Source organism: Mycetomoellerius zeteki, unplaced genomic scaffold, assembly GCF_001594055.1.
Source record: "Mycetomoellerius zeteki isolate Tzet28-1 unplaced genomic scaffold, Tzet1.0 scaffold433, whole genome shotgun sequence".
Classification (NCBI taxonomy): Eukaryota; Metazoa; Arthropoda; class Insecta; order Hymenoptera; family Formicidae; genus Mycetomoellerius; species Mycetomoellerius zeteki.
This window is the reverse complement of record NW_017257428.1, coordinates 1,244,668-1,265,002: the sequence shown is the minus strand read 5'-3', so window position 1 is coordinate 1,265,002 and position 20,335 is coordinate 1,244,668. Positions and strand designations below refer to the sequence as shown.

Below are 20,335 nucleotides of genomic sequence, written 5' to 3'. Positions count from 1 at the left end.
TTCGCGCTAATTGGATCATACTTTTAGATCTAGAAGAATGGTCCTATCTCAGCAGACAATCATAAAACGGTTGCAAAACTGTTGAGTCTGCTGAACGCAGCCATTGATCGCATCGCACTAAGCGCATTGGAGTGAGTAAGAGCTATAGTAGGAGCATATTGGAACACGTTGAAGCATGCGACACGAACAAACCTAGGCTGCGGTCATTCTTTGATTAGTCAATTCGTAAAATTCTTTGTTCTGATTGGCCGCTCAAACGCTTCGAAGCGTTTGTAGCGTCAAAGATGCGTTCAGGGAGACGCTATTAGCGCTATGTGTCATTCTATCCTTGTTTTACGTCTAATAAACAACGAAGATAGAATGACCGAGTAGCGCTATTAGCGTCTCCCCGAACGCACCACAAGTGGACCGCAGCCCTATACAACATCTCTTTGGTTGGGACGGATGTGTCTGTTTCGATTCGGGTGTTTCATCTTGTCTCTTCATTTTTTTGGAAATTGTGGCCAGCTGCGGATGTGCATTTGATTTATACAAGGGTTTTTTATTATCCTATTTCGTGAATATTACTTTTCTACCGGCGCCTTTCTTAAGAAAGTGTGTGCGGAACACATTGGATATTGCGATACTGCCCATATTGTAGGCGTTTATGCGTGCGGAAGCCATAAAAGAAAGAAGTGTATTTTTCTGTATTTTGTTATTGCAAGTGAAAATATTAATCTGCTGTGTGCATTGACAGAAGATATAAATGAAAAAAGAACTTATAAGATTATATAAATTATAAGAAAATGGCTGAAGAAAGTAAAAAAATTTCTTTTGGTTTTGCAAAATGTGTAAAAAAGCCAATTTTGGGCAAACAAAAGCTACACCAGGAGAAAAAAGTGGATTATATCGAATGTCTAGACGATAAGGCGATTAAAGTGATCGGGTAAGTTGAAAAAATTCATTCGCTGCAACAAAACAGTGGATCTGTAACTTCAATCTTTGTCTAACCTTAATTTCTAGTTTTTAATACTTGAAATGTCAACTGTAATGTTCGCTTTTATTTATTCTAATTTTTTACGTTGTAGCATTTATTTTCGTAATTAGATTAAACAGTTATTATACAGGTATGTTTGTTTAGGAAGGAAGAAAAAAAAGATGAACCTCTTGTTATTCCACTATTGGAATCTAATACCTGGCATGATAGAATCATTAACAAAATAGATGCTTCAAAAACAAGTAATAATGATATACAAAAAGTCAAGATCAAGGAAGAATCAAAACAAGTATCAAATGGTGTTTTAACATCAAATGATAGGAGTGTTTCTCCCTCTAATATACAAATAAAAACAGATTTATCTACTGAAAGTAAAATTCTTACTTTGGATGAGCAGGCAGTTAAAGAAATTATAGAAGATCTCAATGAGACAGAAAAAAATAAAGATGATTTATGTGACATAACATTATCTTTAGTTAAAAGACAGAATTTAGAAGGTGCAGAAGAAGTGAGTATTTCTTTATGATTACTAATAACATAATGTACATTTATATTTTAAGTTATATAAAAATGAACTAATATAAAAATATGAAATTATATAAATACACATTTTTAATTATATAAAAATGAGCTTACACAAAAATGAAATAAAAATAAACAAAATAAGCTAAACATAAAGTAAACTAGAAATTGTATAAATTCACAAGAAATATTATGTACAAAGAATCGCCTTAATCAAATATGGCATGTCTTACTCATGTGTATTTAATCTCATCGATCAATTTTCGCATAATATTTTATATATTTTTTTTCTATATAGAGTACATTAGAAGATTACGAGAAGGTTCCGCTAGATGCCTTTGGTTCAGCTATGTTACGAGGTATGGGGTGGAAACCCGGCGAAGGAATTGGTAAAAATCCAAAGTAAGAACTTTTTTTAGATTTAGCATGAGTGGTTGTTGCATATCTTTATTTCAGCATATATTTTCAGATATAAAGTGTACTTGTTTTTTCCATATTTTTATATATATATATATCGTTTTTATTTTCATATTTAATATAATTTATGTACTTGGCAGGCTTGTAACACCTGTTGTACCTGAATTAAGGCCCATAGGGATGGGACTTGGTGCAGACAAAACAGCATTGCAAAAACAAGACGGAAAGACTCAAAAAGAGGAGGAAGAGTTACGGATTCAAAAAGGAAGTTTTATAAAAATCATTGCTGGCAAGCGATCCAATGCATATGGCCAAATAGAAGGTTTTGATGATGCAGGAAGATTAATCGTTAAAATGGCACTAAATGGAAATACCATTTCTGTAAATGAATGCATAGTTCAAGTAGTAACAAAGTCGGAATACTCGAAAAATTCTAAAGTTCTAAGTTAGTAAATGAAGCAAGTTATCTCTTGAGGGACTTTTAAAACGTGTGTAAAAGTACAAATTTTCGTAATCATATAAAATTTTACAATTTTTGTATTTGTAAATAAGTTACTAAAGTTTAAATTAATGATTGATTACAATTTGGAGTTGTAAGATTTTAAGGATTTTAATTTCTCAGTGTATAGCTGGAACCTGTTATACATATAAGAACATATCAATATTTAATCAATATTTAATTATATATTTGACACTTTAAAAGTTCCTGCTATTCATAATTCATTCACTTGTATGAAATTACTGCAGTTTTAGTCTTTAGTATTCGATGAAATGAATTTCAGATGCTGCTAAATACGAAGAACATAAGAAAAAGGAAGGTGTAAATAAACGAAAATCTGCATCATTGGAAAATTTAAGCAACAATGATAACAGCGATTTAGATATACCTGATAGGAAAAGAAAGCACAAAGAAAACGATCGTGAACATAAATCGAAGAAATCAAGTAAAAAATCAGAAATCCATCGAAGAGACTTATCTGACAGCGAGAATAGTAGTGATACACATAGCAACAGTAAGAAAAGAAATAAAACTCGAAAGCGTTCGAGTAGTAGCGATAAGACTAAAAGGGCAAAGAAATCGAAGAAACATAAAGGAAGAGATAAGGAACGACTAAAGGATAAAATATCAGGATCTTTTGAATCTATCGACAGAAGAAAACCCAAAAAACATAGGAAATCTCGATCATCTAGTAGACGATAACATGTGTACATAATGTTATATAAAATTACGTATGACGTAAAAATATTTTAAGTTCTCTACTGACTTGTACAATTTTGTTTGTATCTCTTTTTTTTAAATAAAACTTATTTTTTCATGTGATTTAATCTTTTTCAGACAAATTTCTAATTGTACTTTTTTACACATTCTTTAATTTAATAGGCCTGTTCTTTTTGGCCGAGCTTTTGCACCATTTCATCTTTCTTCCTTTTTTCTTTAAGAGGAAAGAAAAAGAAGAAAAAGATGAACTAGTGCAAAAATTCGGCCAAAAAGAACAGGAGACCTAATTTAATGTTACGTTAAAGAGGCTCGAGTAGATGTTTATTAGCAAAAAAGTTAGGGCTACATAACAAAAAAAAATTAATAAAAATCAAGTTTAATAAAATTCTACATTACATCAATCTTGTAAACAACGAATAAATTAGATAAATAAAGAGGAAAAAATTGATTTTAAATTTAAAGGATTTGTATTTAATGGAAAAAAATAAAGACTACGTTTACACAGATACTCCTAATCAGGTTTAATAACATCCATAGTTATGAAACTGACCAGTCATAGCTATTCCTCTAAAGAATGGAATGACTAATTGGCCAGTTTCTCTAATTATGGATATTATTAAACTCAATTAAGAGTCTCCGTGTAAACGTAGTCGAAAATTAACAAAAAAATTTATGTGCGAAGTATAAATTGAAGTGATAATTTAACGGATATTGAATATTCAAATTTAAAATTCAAATTTAATTTTGGCAATTTAAATTTAAATTTGGAATCGATTATGGATCGATTCCTCAATTTAACGGATATACAAACGGATTTACAAATAATATAAATCCTATATGTCACTACATTAAAATGGCCTAGTTTACATCGTGCACTTTTGATACGCGTACTAATTAGTAACTTTCTATTAAATTATCTTAATTTCAACGATGCGTATAAACGTATACACGATATGGCTATTATTTCATTAATGAACTAAAATTCTAGATGCATATATTGTACCAGCTTAATACACCATTTTTTAAAAGTATTGTCAAAATTAAGATAATTTAGTAGAAAATTATTTAGTTAGGCGTATATTAAACGCTCGGTGTAAAAGGAGTCAATATAACTACTTGTCAGACTCATCACGATGTAATTTTCAAATACCGTGAAATCACGTTAAATCCGTTTTTTCTCTCTCTCTCTCCCTCTCCGTCCCCTCCTTTTCTTTACCGCGCCATATACATATAAAAATAAATTTGATTAAATGTATATAAGGAAAGATCTTGTTTCTTTTATTACATAGATAATACTTGCGATTTTTTCCTTACGTCATCGAAATAAACCGAAGGAAACTTAACCTATTATGTTGCGGGCAAGTGTCGCGCAGTACCGGATAAGAATAAGAACAATGACTAGTACGTAGTGTGTGATTATTCTCTCTTTACGACGTGCGATATTTGAAATTGTGCATTCAACATAAAAAAATAAAAGAAATCAGAAAACGCTTCTGCTATAAAAGAAAATTCTTTTGCTATAATATATTGTTACCAAGTACTTTGAAATGAGTGATCTCAGCGATCGCGTTCACTGTATCCACTGTCTCTGTATAGTTCCATAAAGCGCATATTACGCGGGATGTTATCCTTGTTTAACAGTTAATGAATAACAAGAAGGATACTAATATCATACAAAGGATACATGATGCGCTTTACGGAACGTAGCCTGTATGTACTGTACATATCGATAGATATATGGCTACGTTCACACCGTGCGCTTAGTCCGCGACCTATACGTTAATGTCTTTGTTTAATATACAGGATAAACAAGGACATCTATTGTATAGGCAGCGGCCTAAATGCACGGTGTAAACGTAGCCTATGATACATGTACTCCGAACTCCGATTGACATTTTAAATCAAATGGCTGATATAATATCTTTTAACAGCAGGCTCGAAAAATGTTGACGATGTGTAACAGTGTATTAACTCGATCTAGCCTTGTTTATTAAATTTTCAGCATTGCGTCTGGCGTTGGTGCAGCTGTCCGTCGGTGACGATAAGGCAACGAACATCTCGCGAGCCGTTTCTTTCATCGAGCGCGCGAAACAGGAGCGAGCCGACATCGTGACATTGCCTGAGTGTTTCAACTCGCCATATGGAACGTGTAAATGAAAGGAGCACGATATCTTTATTAAATTACTTGCTTAAACGTTTTTTTTTAATTACGGTGTAAATAATGAATATCTTGAACGCAAACGTATACTTTGTTAGGTTCGCGAAAAAAAGCTAGTTTTTTTAAATTAAAATTTAGAACAAAACTCAAATTTGATTGTTACTACAAGTATGCATCTGCATGCGAGAAATACTTCAAAAATAACAAGAGGAAAAGATCGTGTTACTTTTAACATAGATGTTTTCATACGATATATAAATAATAAGACGCATATCTTGCAAGTTGCAATCCCTACATTTATATATATATAAATCTATATACAATATTTATATATACTATATATATATATATGACGTGCGAGATATTTTTTATAAGTACTTCTACTTGCAAAATTTTTCTGTGTCAAAAGTACGAAAGAAAAGTATGGGAATAAAATCGATCTATAATAAATAAAATCTTAGAAACTAAAAATAATTATAGAGTATTTCGTTCATATTTTCAATAAAGATAGATATTTTTTTTTCCAAATATAAATATATATATATAATGTATATATTACTTATTCACTTTCTCATTACGTCTTATTGATGTTTCCCATAACACAAATAGCTCACTTTGCTCGATATGCCGAGAGCATTCCGGACGGTGAAACGAGCGCGGCGTTGTCCGAGGCGGCAAGAAAGAACAATGTCTACGTGATTGGTGGTACAATACCGGAGAGAAACAACGACAAGTTATACAACACCTGCACCGTATGGGGACCAGATGGGAAATTCATAGCTATGCATAGGAAGGTTATTGAAATCGATGTTGCATATTATATTATTGATATTATACTATACAACATTGTGAAAAATAATAAGATTGAAAGACCGCTAATGTTAAACATGCTTTAAATTAAGAAGCGCCATAACGGTCAGAACGTTAAGATGTTGAACTATTATAAATTCATTTAAATGAATTAATTTCAGAAATTATAATTGCGTGCCGATATGGTTGTCGGACTTTCAACGCAATCAAATCTGAAAATATTAATAATCCTCCCAAATTTCCCAACTTAAAAACTGTAATAAACTTATTGCGAAAAATAATTCCAGATTTGATTGCGTTGAAAGTCCGATAACCATATCGGCACGCAATTATAATTTCTGAAATTAATTCATTTAAATGAATTTATAATAGTTCAACATCTTAACGTTCTGATTGTGAAAAATGTTCTGTGTAAATATGCATGCGCGTACGTGTGAGTGCGAGAGGTGACGATTTTCTTTAAAATATTTTAATATACATATATTTTTTACAATAATATATTTCTTGTTTTTTAAAAGTATAAAATATTCTATTTATTCTAAATTTCTAAATATTTAAATATATTTTCAGCTATTAATTTAAAGTAAAAAATTTACTTAAAATAAGAGTTAAAGAAGAGAAATGTGTATAGTATATAAAAAGATTTTTTTCTACATGAAACATGCTATATGAAACAGGATGCACTTTAAGCATTTAATTTCTTCTTCACAGATGCATTTATTCGACATCGACGTTAAGGGAAAAATTACTTTTCGCGAAAGTGACTCCTTATCCGCCGGCAATTCCCTTACTGTCTTTGAAGCGAAAGGTTGTAAAATCGGTATTGGCATTTGCTATGATATCAGATTCGAAGAAATGGCGCGATTATATAGAAACAAAGGTGAACGTTGTATTTTAATATTACAAATTGATTTATATACATATAAAACGACCAATAGACGAGCATAAGGATTTTATAAAATGCTATATAAATTATTTCTCTTTAATAAAAAGTATATTATATAAAATATATTATATATTTTTGATTAAAGAGAAATAATTTATTATACTTATCTCTTTATTGTTACGTTCAAATTTATGCAATTGTTATAATAGTCGTCATAAAACATTATTAAAAAAAAATAATTGTTATATCTTATTTTTCTCATGATTTGTAAATTGTTATTTTTACAAGGAAATAGGTCGATTTAAATTTTATTCTATTAGTAAAGTTAATATAACAGTTTTTATAATTTTCTTTTTTAATCTCATTAAAAAATTTACGTACAAATCTATACCCTTATGTATGTAAATTTATTTTGAATGTAATTGCATTTTCATTTTTAGCAACTTATCTGTATGTAAATGATCATTTATACATATATTACAAGTATGTGGCAGAATATTTAATTAAGATAATTTTACTACACTCAAATTATATGCCTCTAAATTTTATTCTATGATATCAGGTTGTCAGATGCTGGTGTACCCGGCGGCATTCAACGTAACCACTGGCCCGCTGCATTGGTCACTGCTACAGCGTGCCAGAGCAACCGACAATCAATTATACGTAGCCTGTGTGTCGCCGGCACGTGGCTCGCCGCCTGGATACGTTGCTTGGGGACATACTCAGTTAACCAATCCTTGGGGAGAAATACTTGGTGAGCTGGATGCTGTCGAGGATATGATAGTCTCCGATATAGGTAAATTTATTCTGCAAAGAATAACGTACGACTAAACGGCACAATTTGCAAGTTACAAATTAGAATATTTAATAAAAATTAAATATTTTCTATGTGGTAAAAAGAAGTACTTTTTAAATTGCAATCATTAATTATTGTGTTTGAACAGCTGCATATAATTCTTTTACTTCTTCAATACGTGCACAATTAATAGAAATATTATAATTTATTATACTTACAATTATAAGTGCGAAAAACATCAAAGTATACAACTATATATAAAATATAAATAATAAAAAATTTATGTATAAATCTATATATTTGTAACATTGGCATCTTATTAATAACATATAATTGTACCCTACATCGAAATAATACATTATTACAGATCTGAAAATTGTGGATGAAGTCAGAGAGCAAATCCCAGTCTTTAATCAGCGTCGTACAGATCTATATGACACTATTTGGAAGAAGGAAAATTAGGAAGACATGATGATGATAATAATGCTTATATGTTATTAAGCAATTTCTTGCATGTATCATTATAGGCAATCCTATATGATGATTAATTATTTATGGGTAAGGGCTTTAAATTTTATATTCCAAATACTTTATAGATAAGTATTTTATATCTACACGTGTTGTAAAGACATATGCGATACGATATTGTAAATATAATTGCCGGCAAAAATCTTATGAATAAACTTCATATTATTTGATATACAAATTTTTACTTTCGTCTTATTATTAAATCTATCGACATACTTTTTTGTTGCTCGAGGGAATCAAAGAAAGATTCGTTCAACTCAAGACCATATTCAAGTTTGTTTAGTATTTTGGATTAAATTTTATTGTAATCTCATAATATATGGATTCTAAATGATCACTCATACATAAAAGGCCTCTTGATCGTTACATGATATAACTATGTGAAAAGTACATATTATAGTAATATTAAAGCTATCCTCTAGCTTATTTACATATATAATATATGTATCATTTTTTTGTAAAAGAGTTAGGTCAGTTTTTTATAAATAAGTTTAAAAGAATTGGTCGATTAATAATTCCTTTTACTGGATTGGGACAGATATAACTAGAGAAAGAAGAGAGCAAAAGTATAATGGTGAGGCTTTTTATAGGAAAAGTGTCGTTCTATATTTCTCACCAGCCAAAGATGTCATTATCATCCCGTCAAGATGAGACGATAAAAGTGTTAAATAAATTCGATTCAAAATTTATTACTATACATGGCTCGGAGATACATAATATGCATTATCTAAACATGAAATCCTTTTTACTTTCTTTTTAAAATATTTAGAAAGACATACAAGTATATTTTAATTTAAATATTGAGCATATCCGCGAAGCATCGAAAAATTTGGCAAAACTTTTTAAAACTTTTTTTAAACGAACCAAAATTATACTAAAAACTAGATCACATCCGAGCCAAATATCGCGCATACTATGAACATGTCTATTGTAGGGATATGCAATACGCGTATCGATGGTAAAAGTACACGTATCGCACGTCCCTAGTTCATTGTATATAAGCTATAATAATTTAATTTTAAACATTCTTTTATTGCGCTCACTCAAATGGCTTCAATAGCACCGCTTGTCAAATTTGGCCTTGATTTTTGCGCAAAACTCAGACAATGCGCTTATATAAAATTCAAGTGCAAGTCGAGATTAGTTCGTCTTCGGTATTGAGAGCGGCTCAATTGAGATGTATAGTACTTCAAATTGACGCGATTGAAAGATTGCTTTCAACGTTTCAATGTGACATAAATGTTAGGTAATAAGTGAGCAGCTGTTAACAACGGAGACATATTACAAATGATTATTAAAGTAGTCGCGCGAAAATGTGAATTTCCGTGTAATGGATCGAAAGGTATATCTGCGAAATAAGAAGTATATACCATATGCGATCCAGTATAATTAAGTTCGCACCGGATCATTTGAATGCGCCTTTGAGTATAGATGATTATTCGCAAATACTCTCTGTGACAGTAGATCTTAATTTACACATAACATTATTATTTGTGTTACCTACAATCTCATGGTTTTTTTTACGACTTCTCACGCAGTCCAAAGTTATAGAACATTTTTAGCATTAACGATAATTAAATATAACGTACGTTTGTAGAATCTTAAGGATAAATATTATTTAAAAGAATAACAATTCTTCTATATAACAATTCTTTTTTCATAGTAAATAGAATTTCCACGTAATTAATCGATTATAAATATAACATTAATCAATATATTATTATTAGATAATTATTACTATCGCCATCCTCGTGATTATGGTTGTTTCTTCTCATCTTTCTTTGTCAATTTTTGAAGGGATCGGGTTGCTTTCGTCAAAGACATTCACAGTACTAAACCTCTGGGATTCGCAAAGTTATTGTAATCCAAGAACGAGGACAGTAATCAAACGCCGTAAAAGTATATCACAGGCAAGCATACGTGCGCAATTACTGGAATACGTGGTGTCGCAATACTGCATGGACTCGCAAATATTATAATATTTGTAATATACAGCGTTATGTTCCTTACAGCGAGAAATGACTTATAATAGCACCGTATTTTCATTTGCACATATTTTCTTTTGTCGTGAAAAGACCAAGAAAGCACATTCGTGTGTGTATGTTATATTATTATTATATAATTTGTATGGCCCCATGTTGCTCGGTTTTATGGCTGGTGTTGTGGCATTAGAATATTGTGTCACTTTTGTTAAAAGCAGTCAATTCTTTTCTCTAGATAGTTTCCGACAAGCGTTATAAAGTAATTCTGTAACTCTACGGAAAGGTTTCAAAGTCGCATTCGCACATTGTTTACTAATTTCAATTACTGATTCTCAGACTTCGGGATGTTAAACTGTTCGTATATTACAATTTATGCTTCAGCTAATTTATCGGCCAATAATTAATGGCGCGGTATTGCAAATCGACAGTAATTATAATTAAAGCTTATGTTATGTCGCATGAAAATCCAGGCGCTTATTATAATTATCATCGCTTTGAAATGTCGTGCGAATAATAGTTAATTGGTAATCGAGTGTTAGTTGGAATAAGAATAATCGAAATGTTTTGTACAATAATTCTTATATGGAAGCGAGTAAATAGTGAAATGTCTTTTCAAAAGAAACGGTTTACCGGTGTAAATAAGCAAAGCGAACAAACGGTAAAAACGATTGAATTGGATTGGAGATTGAAGTCGAGTCTCGAGATTCTCGAGTCTCTCTTTCAAGCAAAGAATTAGGATATTACTCGATGAATTTTCCAGTACTCGTACAGTTTTCGCGCACTAATCTCTTACGTTTGTTATCACATATTGTTTCGCGACATCGGACAAATAAAAATTTTGATTTGTTACGCATGCACGAGATCTCAATTTTTAGTTCTTCGTTTTCAGTTTCCTTTGGTCGCCCATCGTGCGCGAATATTATTAAAGGCGATCAGGATCAGATGTCTCGCCAATTTTTATATCATTCATTATTACGATTATGATATATCTTATATGTTACGATCATTCTCGAGAATTGGTAAGCCGAGAAAGTTGATTGAGAATTGAACAATGAATTAATTTTCTGACGATAATTTTGTATGCATTATTGCACATGTTCCATAAAAACAAAATAAAATACTGAATTTTACTTCGAAACGAGATCAAGTACATCTCTTATATGACAGTGGCTGACATCCGATTGTGAGTGTTCGGATTATTCCAAGAGCTACCCACGTAATTCCTTGATATTCGTATCATATCGAATTTGACAAAATGGAAAAATATATGAGGAAATGGGTTTCGAAAGAAAACAAAAAATCGAGAAATTGAAAAAGACTTATTCACACGTTTGTGTATATGAATTCCAAGCCCAACTTATACTCAAGTTCTTATAAATTAAGTGTTTATAAATTGCTCTTATCAAAATTATGAAAGAAATAAAAAACATTTTTTAAAATTTGGCATATGATGCATTAACAATAATTATTATATTGAAACTATCGATCGAAACGATTATAACAAATTTTGTTATTTATTATTCATAAACTAAATATTCTGTTTTCTCAATTTGTTACAATTATTTAAACAATGACTTGATCAATCTTCAATTTAACTAAATTGATTTGATTGACTGGAGGAAATACCAGTTCTCTGTTAACTAAGCTCGCGCTACATGGACGTCTTAATTGCTACATCAGGTAAAGAATATGCTGTTCGTCAAAATACTGCGTACTCGCAGTATGAGATAAACCTACTTCGCTTTTTTGTACGTAATTCTGTTGTCATCATCATATATCATCTTCGCCAATATCACTAACGGATACGAATTCTTCGCGAATTATATCCAAGGGTTTATGGCGACGATAATTGCAATGCGGATCTCATTTGATCATAATTAAGGCACCATCGATAACGCGATCAATATTAGGCTCATTAGGTACAGGACAGAACTCTGCTCTTGAATCTTGGACGATCCGGCAGCGTCGTACACGTCCGTGCCATTCCAATCGTCATTATCGTCGAGATCGTCGAGACACTCAAATTCACAGCAGCGTTCACCCACGCGGAATTTCTTTTTGCATTTCTGCGAAACAATGAAATCAGTACTTGAGAATAATTTTTACAATAATTTGAGACATCGTTAAAAACAACCAAATCTAAAAATATACTATAGTTCTTTTCTCACAGAAAATATCGTAAACATACAAATATATCATTGGAGGGTGGTCTCCTAATCTGGAGTATTACCAAATTTCTCCTATACTAATTTTTATTCTATTTTTAGTATATAAGAAACAATTTAAAAAATTTTTACTTTAGAAAATTATTATTTTGTAAAAGTCAAATTTGATGAGAAAAATTATAACACTGTGTCAAAGTATGTTACATTATTTTCTTTTTGTTGTGTCCATTATTAACTCTTCAACGGAACACATGGATCATTCGGTGCAGTCCATGTCATTTATTCTCATAACAGTTTTTATTTCTCATATACCTGCGTAATTTTTGTAACTTTTCCAAACTTTTTTGCTGACAGTGTCTACTAGCCGAATAATTTACTTAGTAGAGACCTTAAAGAACGTGTGAATTTTTCAAGAATTTTTCGAGCATTTTAAGAGCCTCAAAATCGGATTGGACACAAATGATATGTGCAGCTCTATAAGGTGCTGTTGTAAAATAAGTGTACCGTTGTAGAGTTAATATTGTTCAATATTATTAAGGTAAATATATTTATTTCGTTGTGGCGGTTGTTCAAAGTCTCCAGAGAACTCTTGAGAACTATAATATATATAGCCGATTGCGTTTATTAATGACCGCGGCATAGCGATCATCATTACGTGCGTGTAATACATGTATACGACATGGAACTTTGTGCTAATTTAGACGGCGGCGCATGTATGACATTGATTTTAATCGGCGACATGGGTATATAAAGAGTATAATTTAAAAAACGCAGTTAAAGCAATGAATGCTGTACGTGTAAATCGCAAGGTCGCCGCGATTCATTCGTATCACATGCGATTCATTCGCATTTCGCGAAACTATGTCAGTTATTTTTTTCATTCTTATTTTTCTTCTTCTTCGTCGTTTGCCTCATGTCCGAAGAGTCGTGATTTCGAAACTCTCTCTTATTATTATGCTAGTAAATTACCTTTTGGATGAAAAATTTTAATGAGCTATTGTCGCTTCTGGTAATTAAAAAAAAGCTACAAGGACCGCTATCGATCAAAAAATTAAAACAAAAAATTAAACAGTAAGTGATTACACGCAACTTACACAATAAAGTGTGCCATAATTTCCAAAATAATTCCTCGATCCCCCGCTAAAAAAAACGTAAGCATTCAAACCAGTAATGTGAAAAAATGTTTATAGGAATTAATTCGATCTGAGGATATGGGTTCGAATTACTCGTAGATATATAGTATGCGCAAAAAATGCGACTCTCTTTTAATCACTATTATGTTTGCTGAGTGTGACAGTAACGCAGTGATTGCAATTAAAGGAAATCATATCGAATAAATATTTGGTAGAAGAACAAAATATATTTGTGTTATATTTTGCCCCGTCTATTCACTTTATTTAATTAAATCGACAACTGAAGTATTAATTGTGAGAATCGCATTTTTTTGGTGCATACTGTACATATATATATATTCTTCGCATTCTCGAGTACTCACGTATGGTGGCGTACAATAAATGGCTTTACACCACATAGGCTCGGAATGATAGCAGACACAGAGACTGCAAACCGCAGGTCCTGGCACGTAGAGGAGGCCGTGTCTGACAATGCCACCCTGAAAATCCGTACAATTCTCCTCCAGGGCGTCTGAAATAATTTATTATATCGCAAATTGGCAGTTATGTAATTCAATTTTCATAACCATATGTCATACACATCGACACGTATATACAAACAAACTTGGAAATTCTATTTGAAAATGAGTGTAATATCGACAATATAGTTTAGAAGCGATATTAAATTTTTTTAACCATTTACGAAACTTTCAATATTTAAATCAGTGTTGGGATTTATTTACTTGCACATTTCGACCGATTTTCAGCTTGATTCCTGTCCCTTACTTCGATCAGCATTTAAACTGCGCGCAGGTTGATGAAGTAAGGGGCGGAAATCAAGCTGAAAATCAGCCGAAATGTGTAAGTAAATTCCAGCATTGATTTAAATAATATATCAATCTTTCTTTAAATGAGATTTAATACCAAGAGAAGTAAATATATAAATAGAAAACTAATGCAATAAGGTAGAATAACATATACATATTGTAGCTAACTAAAATAACAAGTAAAATATATAAGATAAAAAAACATCGCGCTTAAAATTGACTCTGAATAATAATGTGTAATCTCTTTAGTAAAATAATTCACAATTATATTTCGGATTTCTCTGAATAATGTAAAATAATTAATAATGAAAGAATCGTGCATATATTATTCTTATAAATTAAATTAAATTGTTATAATTGTTTTGTCGATACTACTTATATATATATATATATTTAAAAATACTAAAAATAAAATTGAAGATTATACTGGGTAGTACCTTGTAGACATTTTTATCCAGAGACATTTCCCTTCTTTCTCCCCCCCCCCTCTCTCTCTCAACATATAATATTCTGCATTCGAATCATTCAGTTTGAGGAGATAACCATTCAGAAAACAGGTGTACCCCTGGATTTTGGACTTCACCGGACTGTTACGAATTTCATCGGAATTCGACGGACTTCGACGAACTTCGCCGGGTTTCATTGGACTTTATTGAAATTCATTGGACTTCATCAGACCTCATCGGACTTGGAGAAATTCAACAAACTTCTGACAGGTTGTACACCGGGATTCAAGAGTGGTTACCTCCTCGATTCGTCACTATTTCTATGCCGATCATACTTTGGCGTGTTATGCATATAGCTACTATTCCCTATATATTTGTTACTAACAAATAATAAAAGCTACTTTAAGCATAGATTTTTTAATGACGATTGTATATCAATTTTATGCCATTTTTGTGTCGCTTACTTGTTCTCGGCAGAAATAAAAGGATGGACAGGCAGAACATCCACGTAAATGTCTTGCTGATAGAGGGCCTCTTCATGATCCGCGATATGTTTACTTGGAAAAAGTGGGATGTGCTTGTCGAAAGGTGGTCTATCGGAGTGGTCGCACAGAATACCTTCGGCTACTGCCTCCTTTCACGCACTGACAGCAACAGGAACATGTTGCCTACGCGCGAAAGAATCAGGGGATACATTTGTCATCGTATTAGATCAATCTCGCGTGGGCCTCATCTAATGAATCGTAACCGCGCGATAATTGATCATCTCGGCCTTAAAGTCCGATTATGACGGAATTCTTGACGCGCGCATATATATTGCGGAAATCTGGAATTCGCGAGAAACGCAGGACAGCTTGATGACTGCATTGAAATTATACGCATGCGGAATACTTATACATACTGCGTAAACGGGGTGAATCGTTACACAATGTAGAAAACATATGATTTGAATTTTTAAATTATAATAACTTTATTCGCGGTAATTCTCATGATATAATTTCCTATGTAAAGCACAAGCTATAATTTAGAATACTATATGGTCATCTTTTTAGATTATACGTGCAATGTAAGAGAATAAATTTAAGATTTTCCATTTGCTATTATCGATTGGAACTTTCTGGACACGTTTATTAAAATCAGAATTTCCAAAATTGGCGAGATTTCCTCGCCAAAAAGCTTCGCATTCAACTTTTTATCAGCAAGTTTTTTTGTCACCCTCGAAAATTACATGAGACTCAAGTTTATGATGTAATCGACAATTTCGACGCAATGAAAATCTCATCTGCCAAATATGCATTATAATAAGAGATAAGAGATGCGAACGACGCGATGCGCCAGTACCGTTCTTGAACTTGTTCGTTATGCCAAAGTAAAGTTTGAAGTTGATAAGTATAAACTTTGGTAAATACACTATTCAATGCTGTACATACGTGGGAAGAACCTTCCATTTTTTATGAATGATAGAAATATATGATTGATTGGTGTAAAGTCTATTTTCGTAATCTATAGAGAACTTATTGAAATTACAAGGGTGTTTTGTAGTTGGATAAGGTCGCACACGTGAAATGTGAGTATAAAGCCTTTGTGAATCGATTGTCGACATAACAATTCTTCAAAGCTGACGCGCGATCTGCAGGATCCGTATATGCAAAGACAAACTTTATCATGCTTAAATATTGTGTACAATTATATAGATTCAATCGATAGTAAATATCATCTGAATTTTCTTCTAATTACACTATTTTATACGCTTTTTTTTATTATATATCCATATAAATCAATAAAATAAATTAAAGTAAAATCACAAAAACGTTGAGAAAATATATATATATATAGTTTTTTAACTGCAAATAGGTTTTTTAACTGCATCAATCGGATTTATTTTAATTCGGGAATGTGAAAAAGAGAGAGATGTAAAAATCTATATAGCTTAATTTCTATTTTCTAAAATAGAACTCCTGTTTACGAATACTGCAAATACGAAAATGTAAATAAATATATATTGTATAAATTATTGTTCAGAAGTTATATTTACAGATTGCGACAATTTTTAAATTAAAATTTTATTATTTTGTTAATCCAATTAATGCTCTGAAAATGTTAAAAAGATATTACTTATTATATATTAAGAGAGATGTCAGTATATTTTATTTAATATGTTTCAAGAAATTCAATATTAATGCTAAATTATTTTACATGTAAGCACTGACTTTAGAATAATATAATAACAGATGTACAAACAACTAATAAGCAATAAAAAATATTTTTATTTTGATATACATATATATATACATATATATATGTAGGTACAGAAAAAACAATATTATATAAAGGATTTCCAATTAATTTTTCTGGTTTTCTAATATACAGTATCGTACAGAAGAAAAAAATTTGCAAAATTCAAATCGTAAGATATAAGTTTGTATCTACATAAAATTAAAACAATTAAAATCATATTATGCGTTTTGATATATATTTTGTTAAGTATATTTCTGAAAAATTTTAGAATTCGTGATTAGAATTTCAATATCGTTTCTTTTCCGCAAATAAGAAATACTAGAATATTAAATGATTTAGCTGTCTATATATCTTCCTTCCAATGTAATTGTGATATGATAGTTAATTAAATTTGCAAAGTTATCATAAAATTATTCAACGAAGCTATAGTTATATTAAAATTTATTGCTACTAAATGTAAACCTTTAAAGAGTATCCACAAATAGAATTTTGTCTCGGGACGTATATATGTATATGCGATAATTTATCTCAGATTTATATAGTGTAACATAAGTTTGTTAAAGTTTTAAATAATAAAATGCTTGTATTTATTTATTCTAAGTAACGTAATGCTCGGTTTAAAATTTGCTTATGAATTGGGACTGAATAATGATATTAGTAATATAGAAATGTGCAAACTTGTCTCTTTTTCTTCATCGATTCTTTTTAATGCATTAAACCATTAAGCGTTAATATTTATAACTATTAAGCGGTTCATTTACTAGATGTAGCTTTTAAAAATATTTTTTAGAAAAAAGAAGCAATGTGTAAATTGAATGAAATAAAAAAGCCTTATATTCTTGAATTGATAAAAAAAGAAAAATTTAAGAAAGCTAAAGATTAATAGAATCAATTCTAAGTAGAATCGTAAGACTCGTAATGTGTTCTCGTAAAACTTGTATATAAAAACTTATGACTAGAGTATTCTAATTTTATGCATATGTATCGTAAGACATACGATTATTCGTAAATATTTACGATTTCTTGTAAATTTTATGGCTAGTATAAGAAGCGCTGCCTGCAAAAATATTGTATAAAGATATAAGCACTTAAAAATTCTTACAGGAATATGTTACGAGCCTTACGATTCTGCTTAGAATTTAGGCATAAAGGAATATAAAATCCCAGGAACCGCGTGAAAATTTCAATGACACGCCGCTCATATCCGGTATAGAATTACGTTCATCGTTGAGCAGAACACAGATTCGAGATGACGTCAAGCTCTGGGTGAACTGCTCGTAATTAGTCCACAGCTGAGACAGCGGGACCAACTCACAAGTTCACCATGCAATGGGTGGCTATCAGTTATCCAAGCCGGCCGGAAGTAAATCCGCATAGTAATACATGCTACGGAAAAAGAGAGGGAAAAAAGGGTTGTGTATTACCTTCGTACTACATCGTTCCACCAATCGTCTGCTTTACATCGCTTCTCTAAAGTACGTTGCTGTTTCGTATGCACGTGCAGTGTTCTTCCCTTCTTTGATGAAGAGAAGGGTGTATTGCACAAATATATATATTTTTTGATTAAACCGATGCGATGTGTCAAATTCTTATCTATTCCAAGAAAGGCAAGAAATCAGTCGTTTAGGATGACAAGATAGAAAAAGTAAGAAAAAAGAGAAAAAGAAAAGAGATGCAATCGAACGTACCGACTGCGTGTTTGTAACGAAACCTCCAAGAGGCTCAACCCTCTCTACGCGATGCAGCGTGGTTGGTAGCGGCATTGACCGACTGACTGAACTCTGTCGCAGTACAAGCTCCTCTTATACGTGCTTATACGGGTCGATCGAATACGTTTCGCGCATCGCCCCTCTCTCTCTCTCTCTCTCTCTCTCTTTCTCGTTACGCTGCGACGAAGCCACTCCTATAGTAAGATAACCCCTTGTCGTTATCGTCATCACCATCGTCGCTGCTAATACCTACAAAAAAGCGCATTCGTTGCAATCGCTATCGTAAGAACACATTTCGTAATTTGGATTACAATAATAGATTGCAATAACAAATACAAGTGATTGAAATTAATTTGGAAATATAAGTTGACTATATAAGATCATATAAGTTTAGTTGGAGCGAATAAAAAATAATTAGGAAATTTTTCTTTTAAAATAAGATATTGTCCTGTTGCAATTATTAGTTACTTTGGTAAAGCTGATTTATACATATTTCAGATAATGACATCGCGAATTAAATGCCCAAAAAGCACAACAGCGCTTGGAAAGCGCTAAAAAAGCGATTATGCGCGTTAACGCTTTATAAGCGTTGTGTGCTACTTGGGTGGATAAAGAAAAGAAGCGCGCATATCAAATTTTAAAATTATAAATTTAAAATACTATAGAATCACACATGGATGAATGAAACTCGGCCTGCAATTTGCTACGAAGGATGCCCATGAATATTATTAGAGATTTACGCGATTGCAAGCTTGAAGGCGATCCAGAAGTACGTTTATACATACCTATATGTCTACGCAAGATATTCACTTAACTTGAAATCAATTAAACCAATTATATTGAATTATTCTAAAATTGAAAATGTGATAAGGCGTTTGTATAGCTCTAAACTATACTTTAGAATATTATTATTATTAAGAAATATAACTGTAATTATAGTTATTAATGTAAAATAAATGTGTAGATAATTTTGATAGAATTTTAATTTTTTACGGTCACGTAGATAAGGGATGTATCACACCAAAGTGTGATAAAAAAAATTAAAATGAATGTGATAAAGAATTCTAAAAATTCTATCAAAATTATCTACACATTTATTTTACATTAATATTTGGGTATATCACTTATCTACATGACCGTAAATGAAATTAGCTATTAATTTCCGTCATCGCAATTATATATTGTATCTATTCTCTCAGATTCGTTTCGCACTGTCATCTCTCCATCGTTATTCATTATTCTTTCTTGCGCATCGATGGGTGATCACAATCGTACTTGACTGCACTCTACTTAACGCTTGTGATTCAACGTGTCCGATACTTTCGTCTCTTTGATTAATTTACTTGATAATGATGTCTTTTTATATCATGACTTTGACGAAAACTATTGATTGTAAATTATCATTATATATTATATAACGAAATTAGGCAAGGTGTTGTGCATAATATGCGGCAATCAAAAATCGCCTCTAAATACTAGCGCGACTTTCATTTTTCTTAAGAGGTGTTCGCGTTGCTTGAAATCCCAACAAATTTTTGCATTTA

At 31.5% G+C, this 20,335-nt stretch overlaps 2 protein-coding genes across 3 annotated transcripts; one reads left to right on the top strand and one right to left on the bottom strand.

The window, feature by feature from the left end:
• The first annotated feature begins 785 nt into the window (after positions 1-785).
• LOC108726742 (omega-amidase NIT2) lies at positions 786-8,653 on the top strand. Of its 2 annotated transcripts, XM_018454499.1 has the most exons (9): positions 786-925; positions 1,121-1,484; positions 1,797-1,900; positions 2,056-2,360; positions 5,137-5,283; positions 5,902-6,086; positions 6,814-6,982; positions 7,551-7,784; positions 8,152-8,653. In XM_018454499.1, the coding sequence occupies exons 1-9, from the start codon at positions 786-788 to the stop codon at positions 8,244-8,246; spliced, it is 1,743 nt and encodes a 580-aa protein (XP_018310001.1). In that variant the 3' UTR covers positions 8,247-8,653. The 2 variants fall into 2 exon arrangements, with proteins under 2 accessions (XP_018310001.1, XP_018310000.1); XM_018454498.1 differs by lacking the exons at positions 786-925; positions 1,121-1,484; positions 1,797-1,900; positions 2,056-2,360 and adding an exon at positions 4,425-4,535 and having other exon boundaries at positions 8,152-8,648.
• A 3,276-nt stretch (positions 8,654-11,929) lies between these two features.
• On the bottom strand, positions 11,930-18,847 carry LOC108726743 (integral membrane protein DGCR2/IDD). Its single transcript, XM_018454500.1, has 5 exons — positions 18,771-18,847; positions 18,507-18,675; positions 15,309-15,512; positions 13,955-14,103; positions 11,930-12,360 (listed from the first exon to the last, which is right to left on the bottom strand). Exons 3-5 carry the CDS (start codon positions 15,382-15,384, stop codon positions 12,172-12,174), a joined length of 414 nt encoding a protein of 137 aa, XP_018310002.1. The 5' UTR covers positions 15,385-15,512; positions 18,507-18,675; positions 18,771-18,847; the 3' UTR covers positions 11,930-12,171.
• Between the last annotated feature and the right edge of the window lie 1,488 nt (positions 18,848-20,335).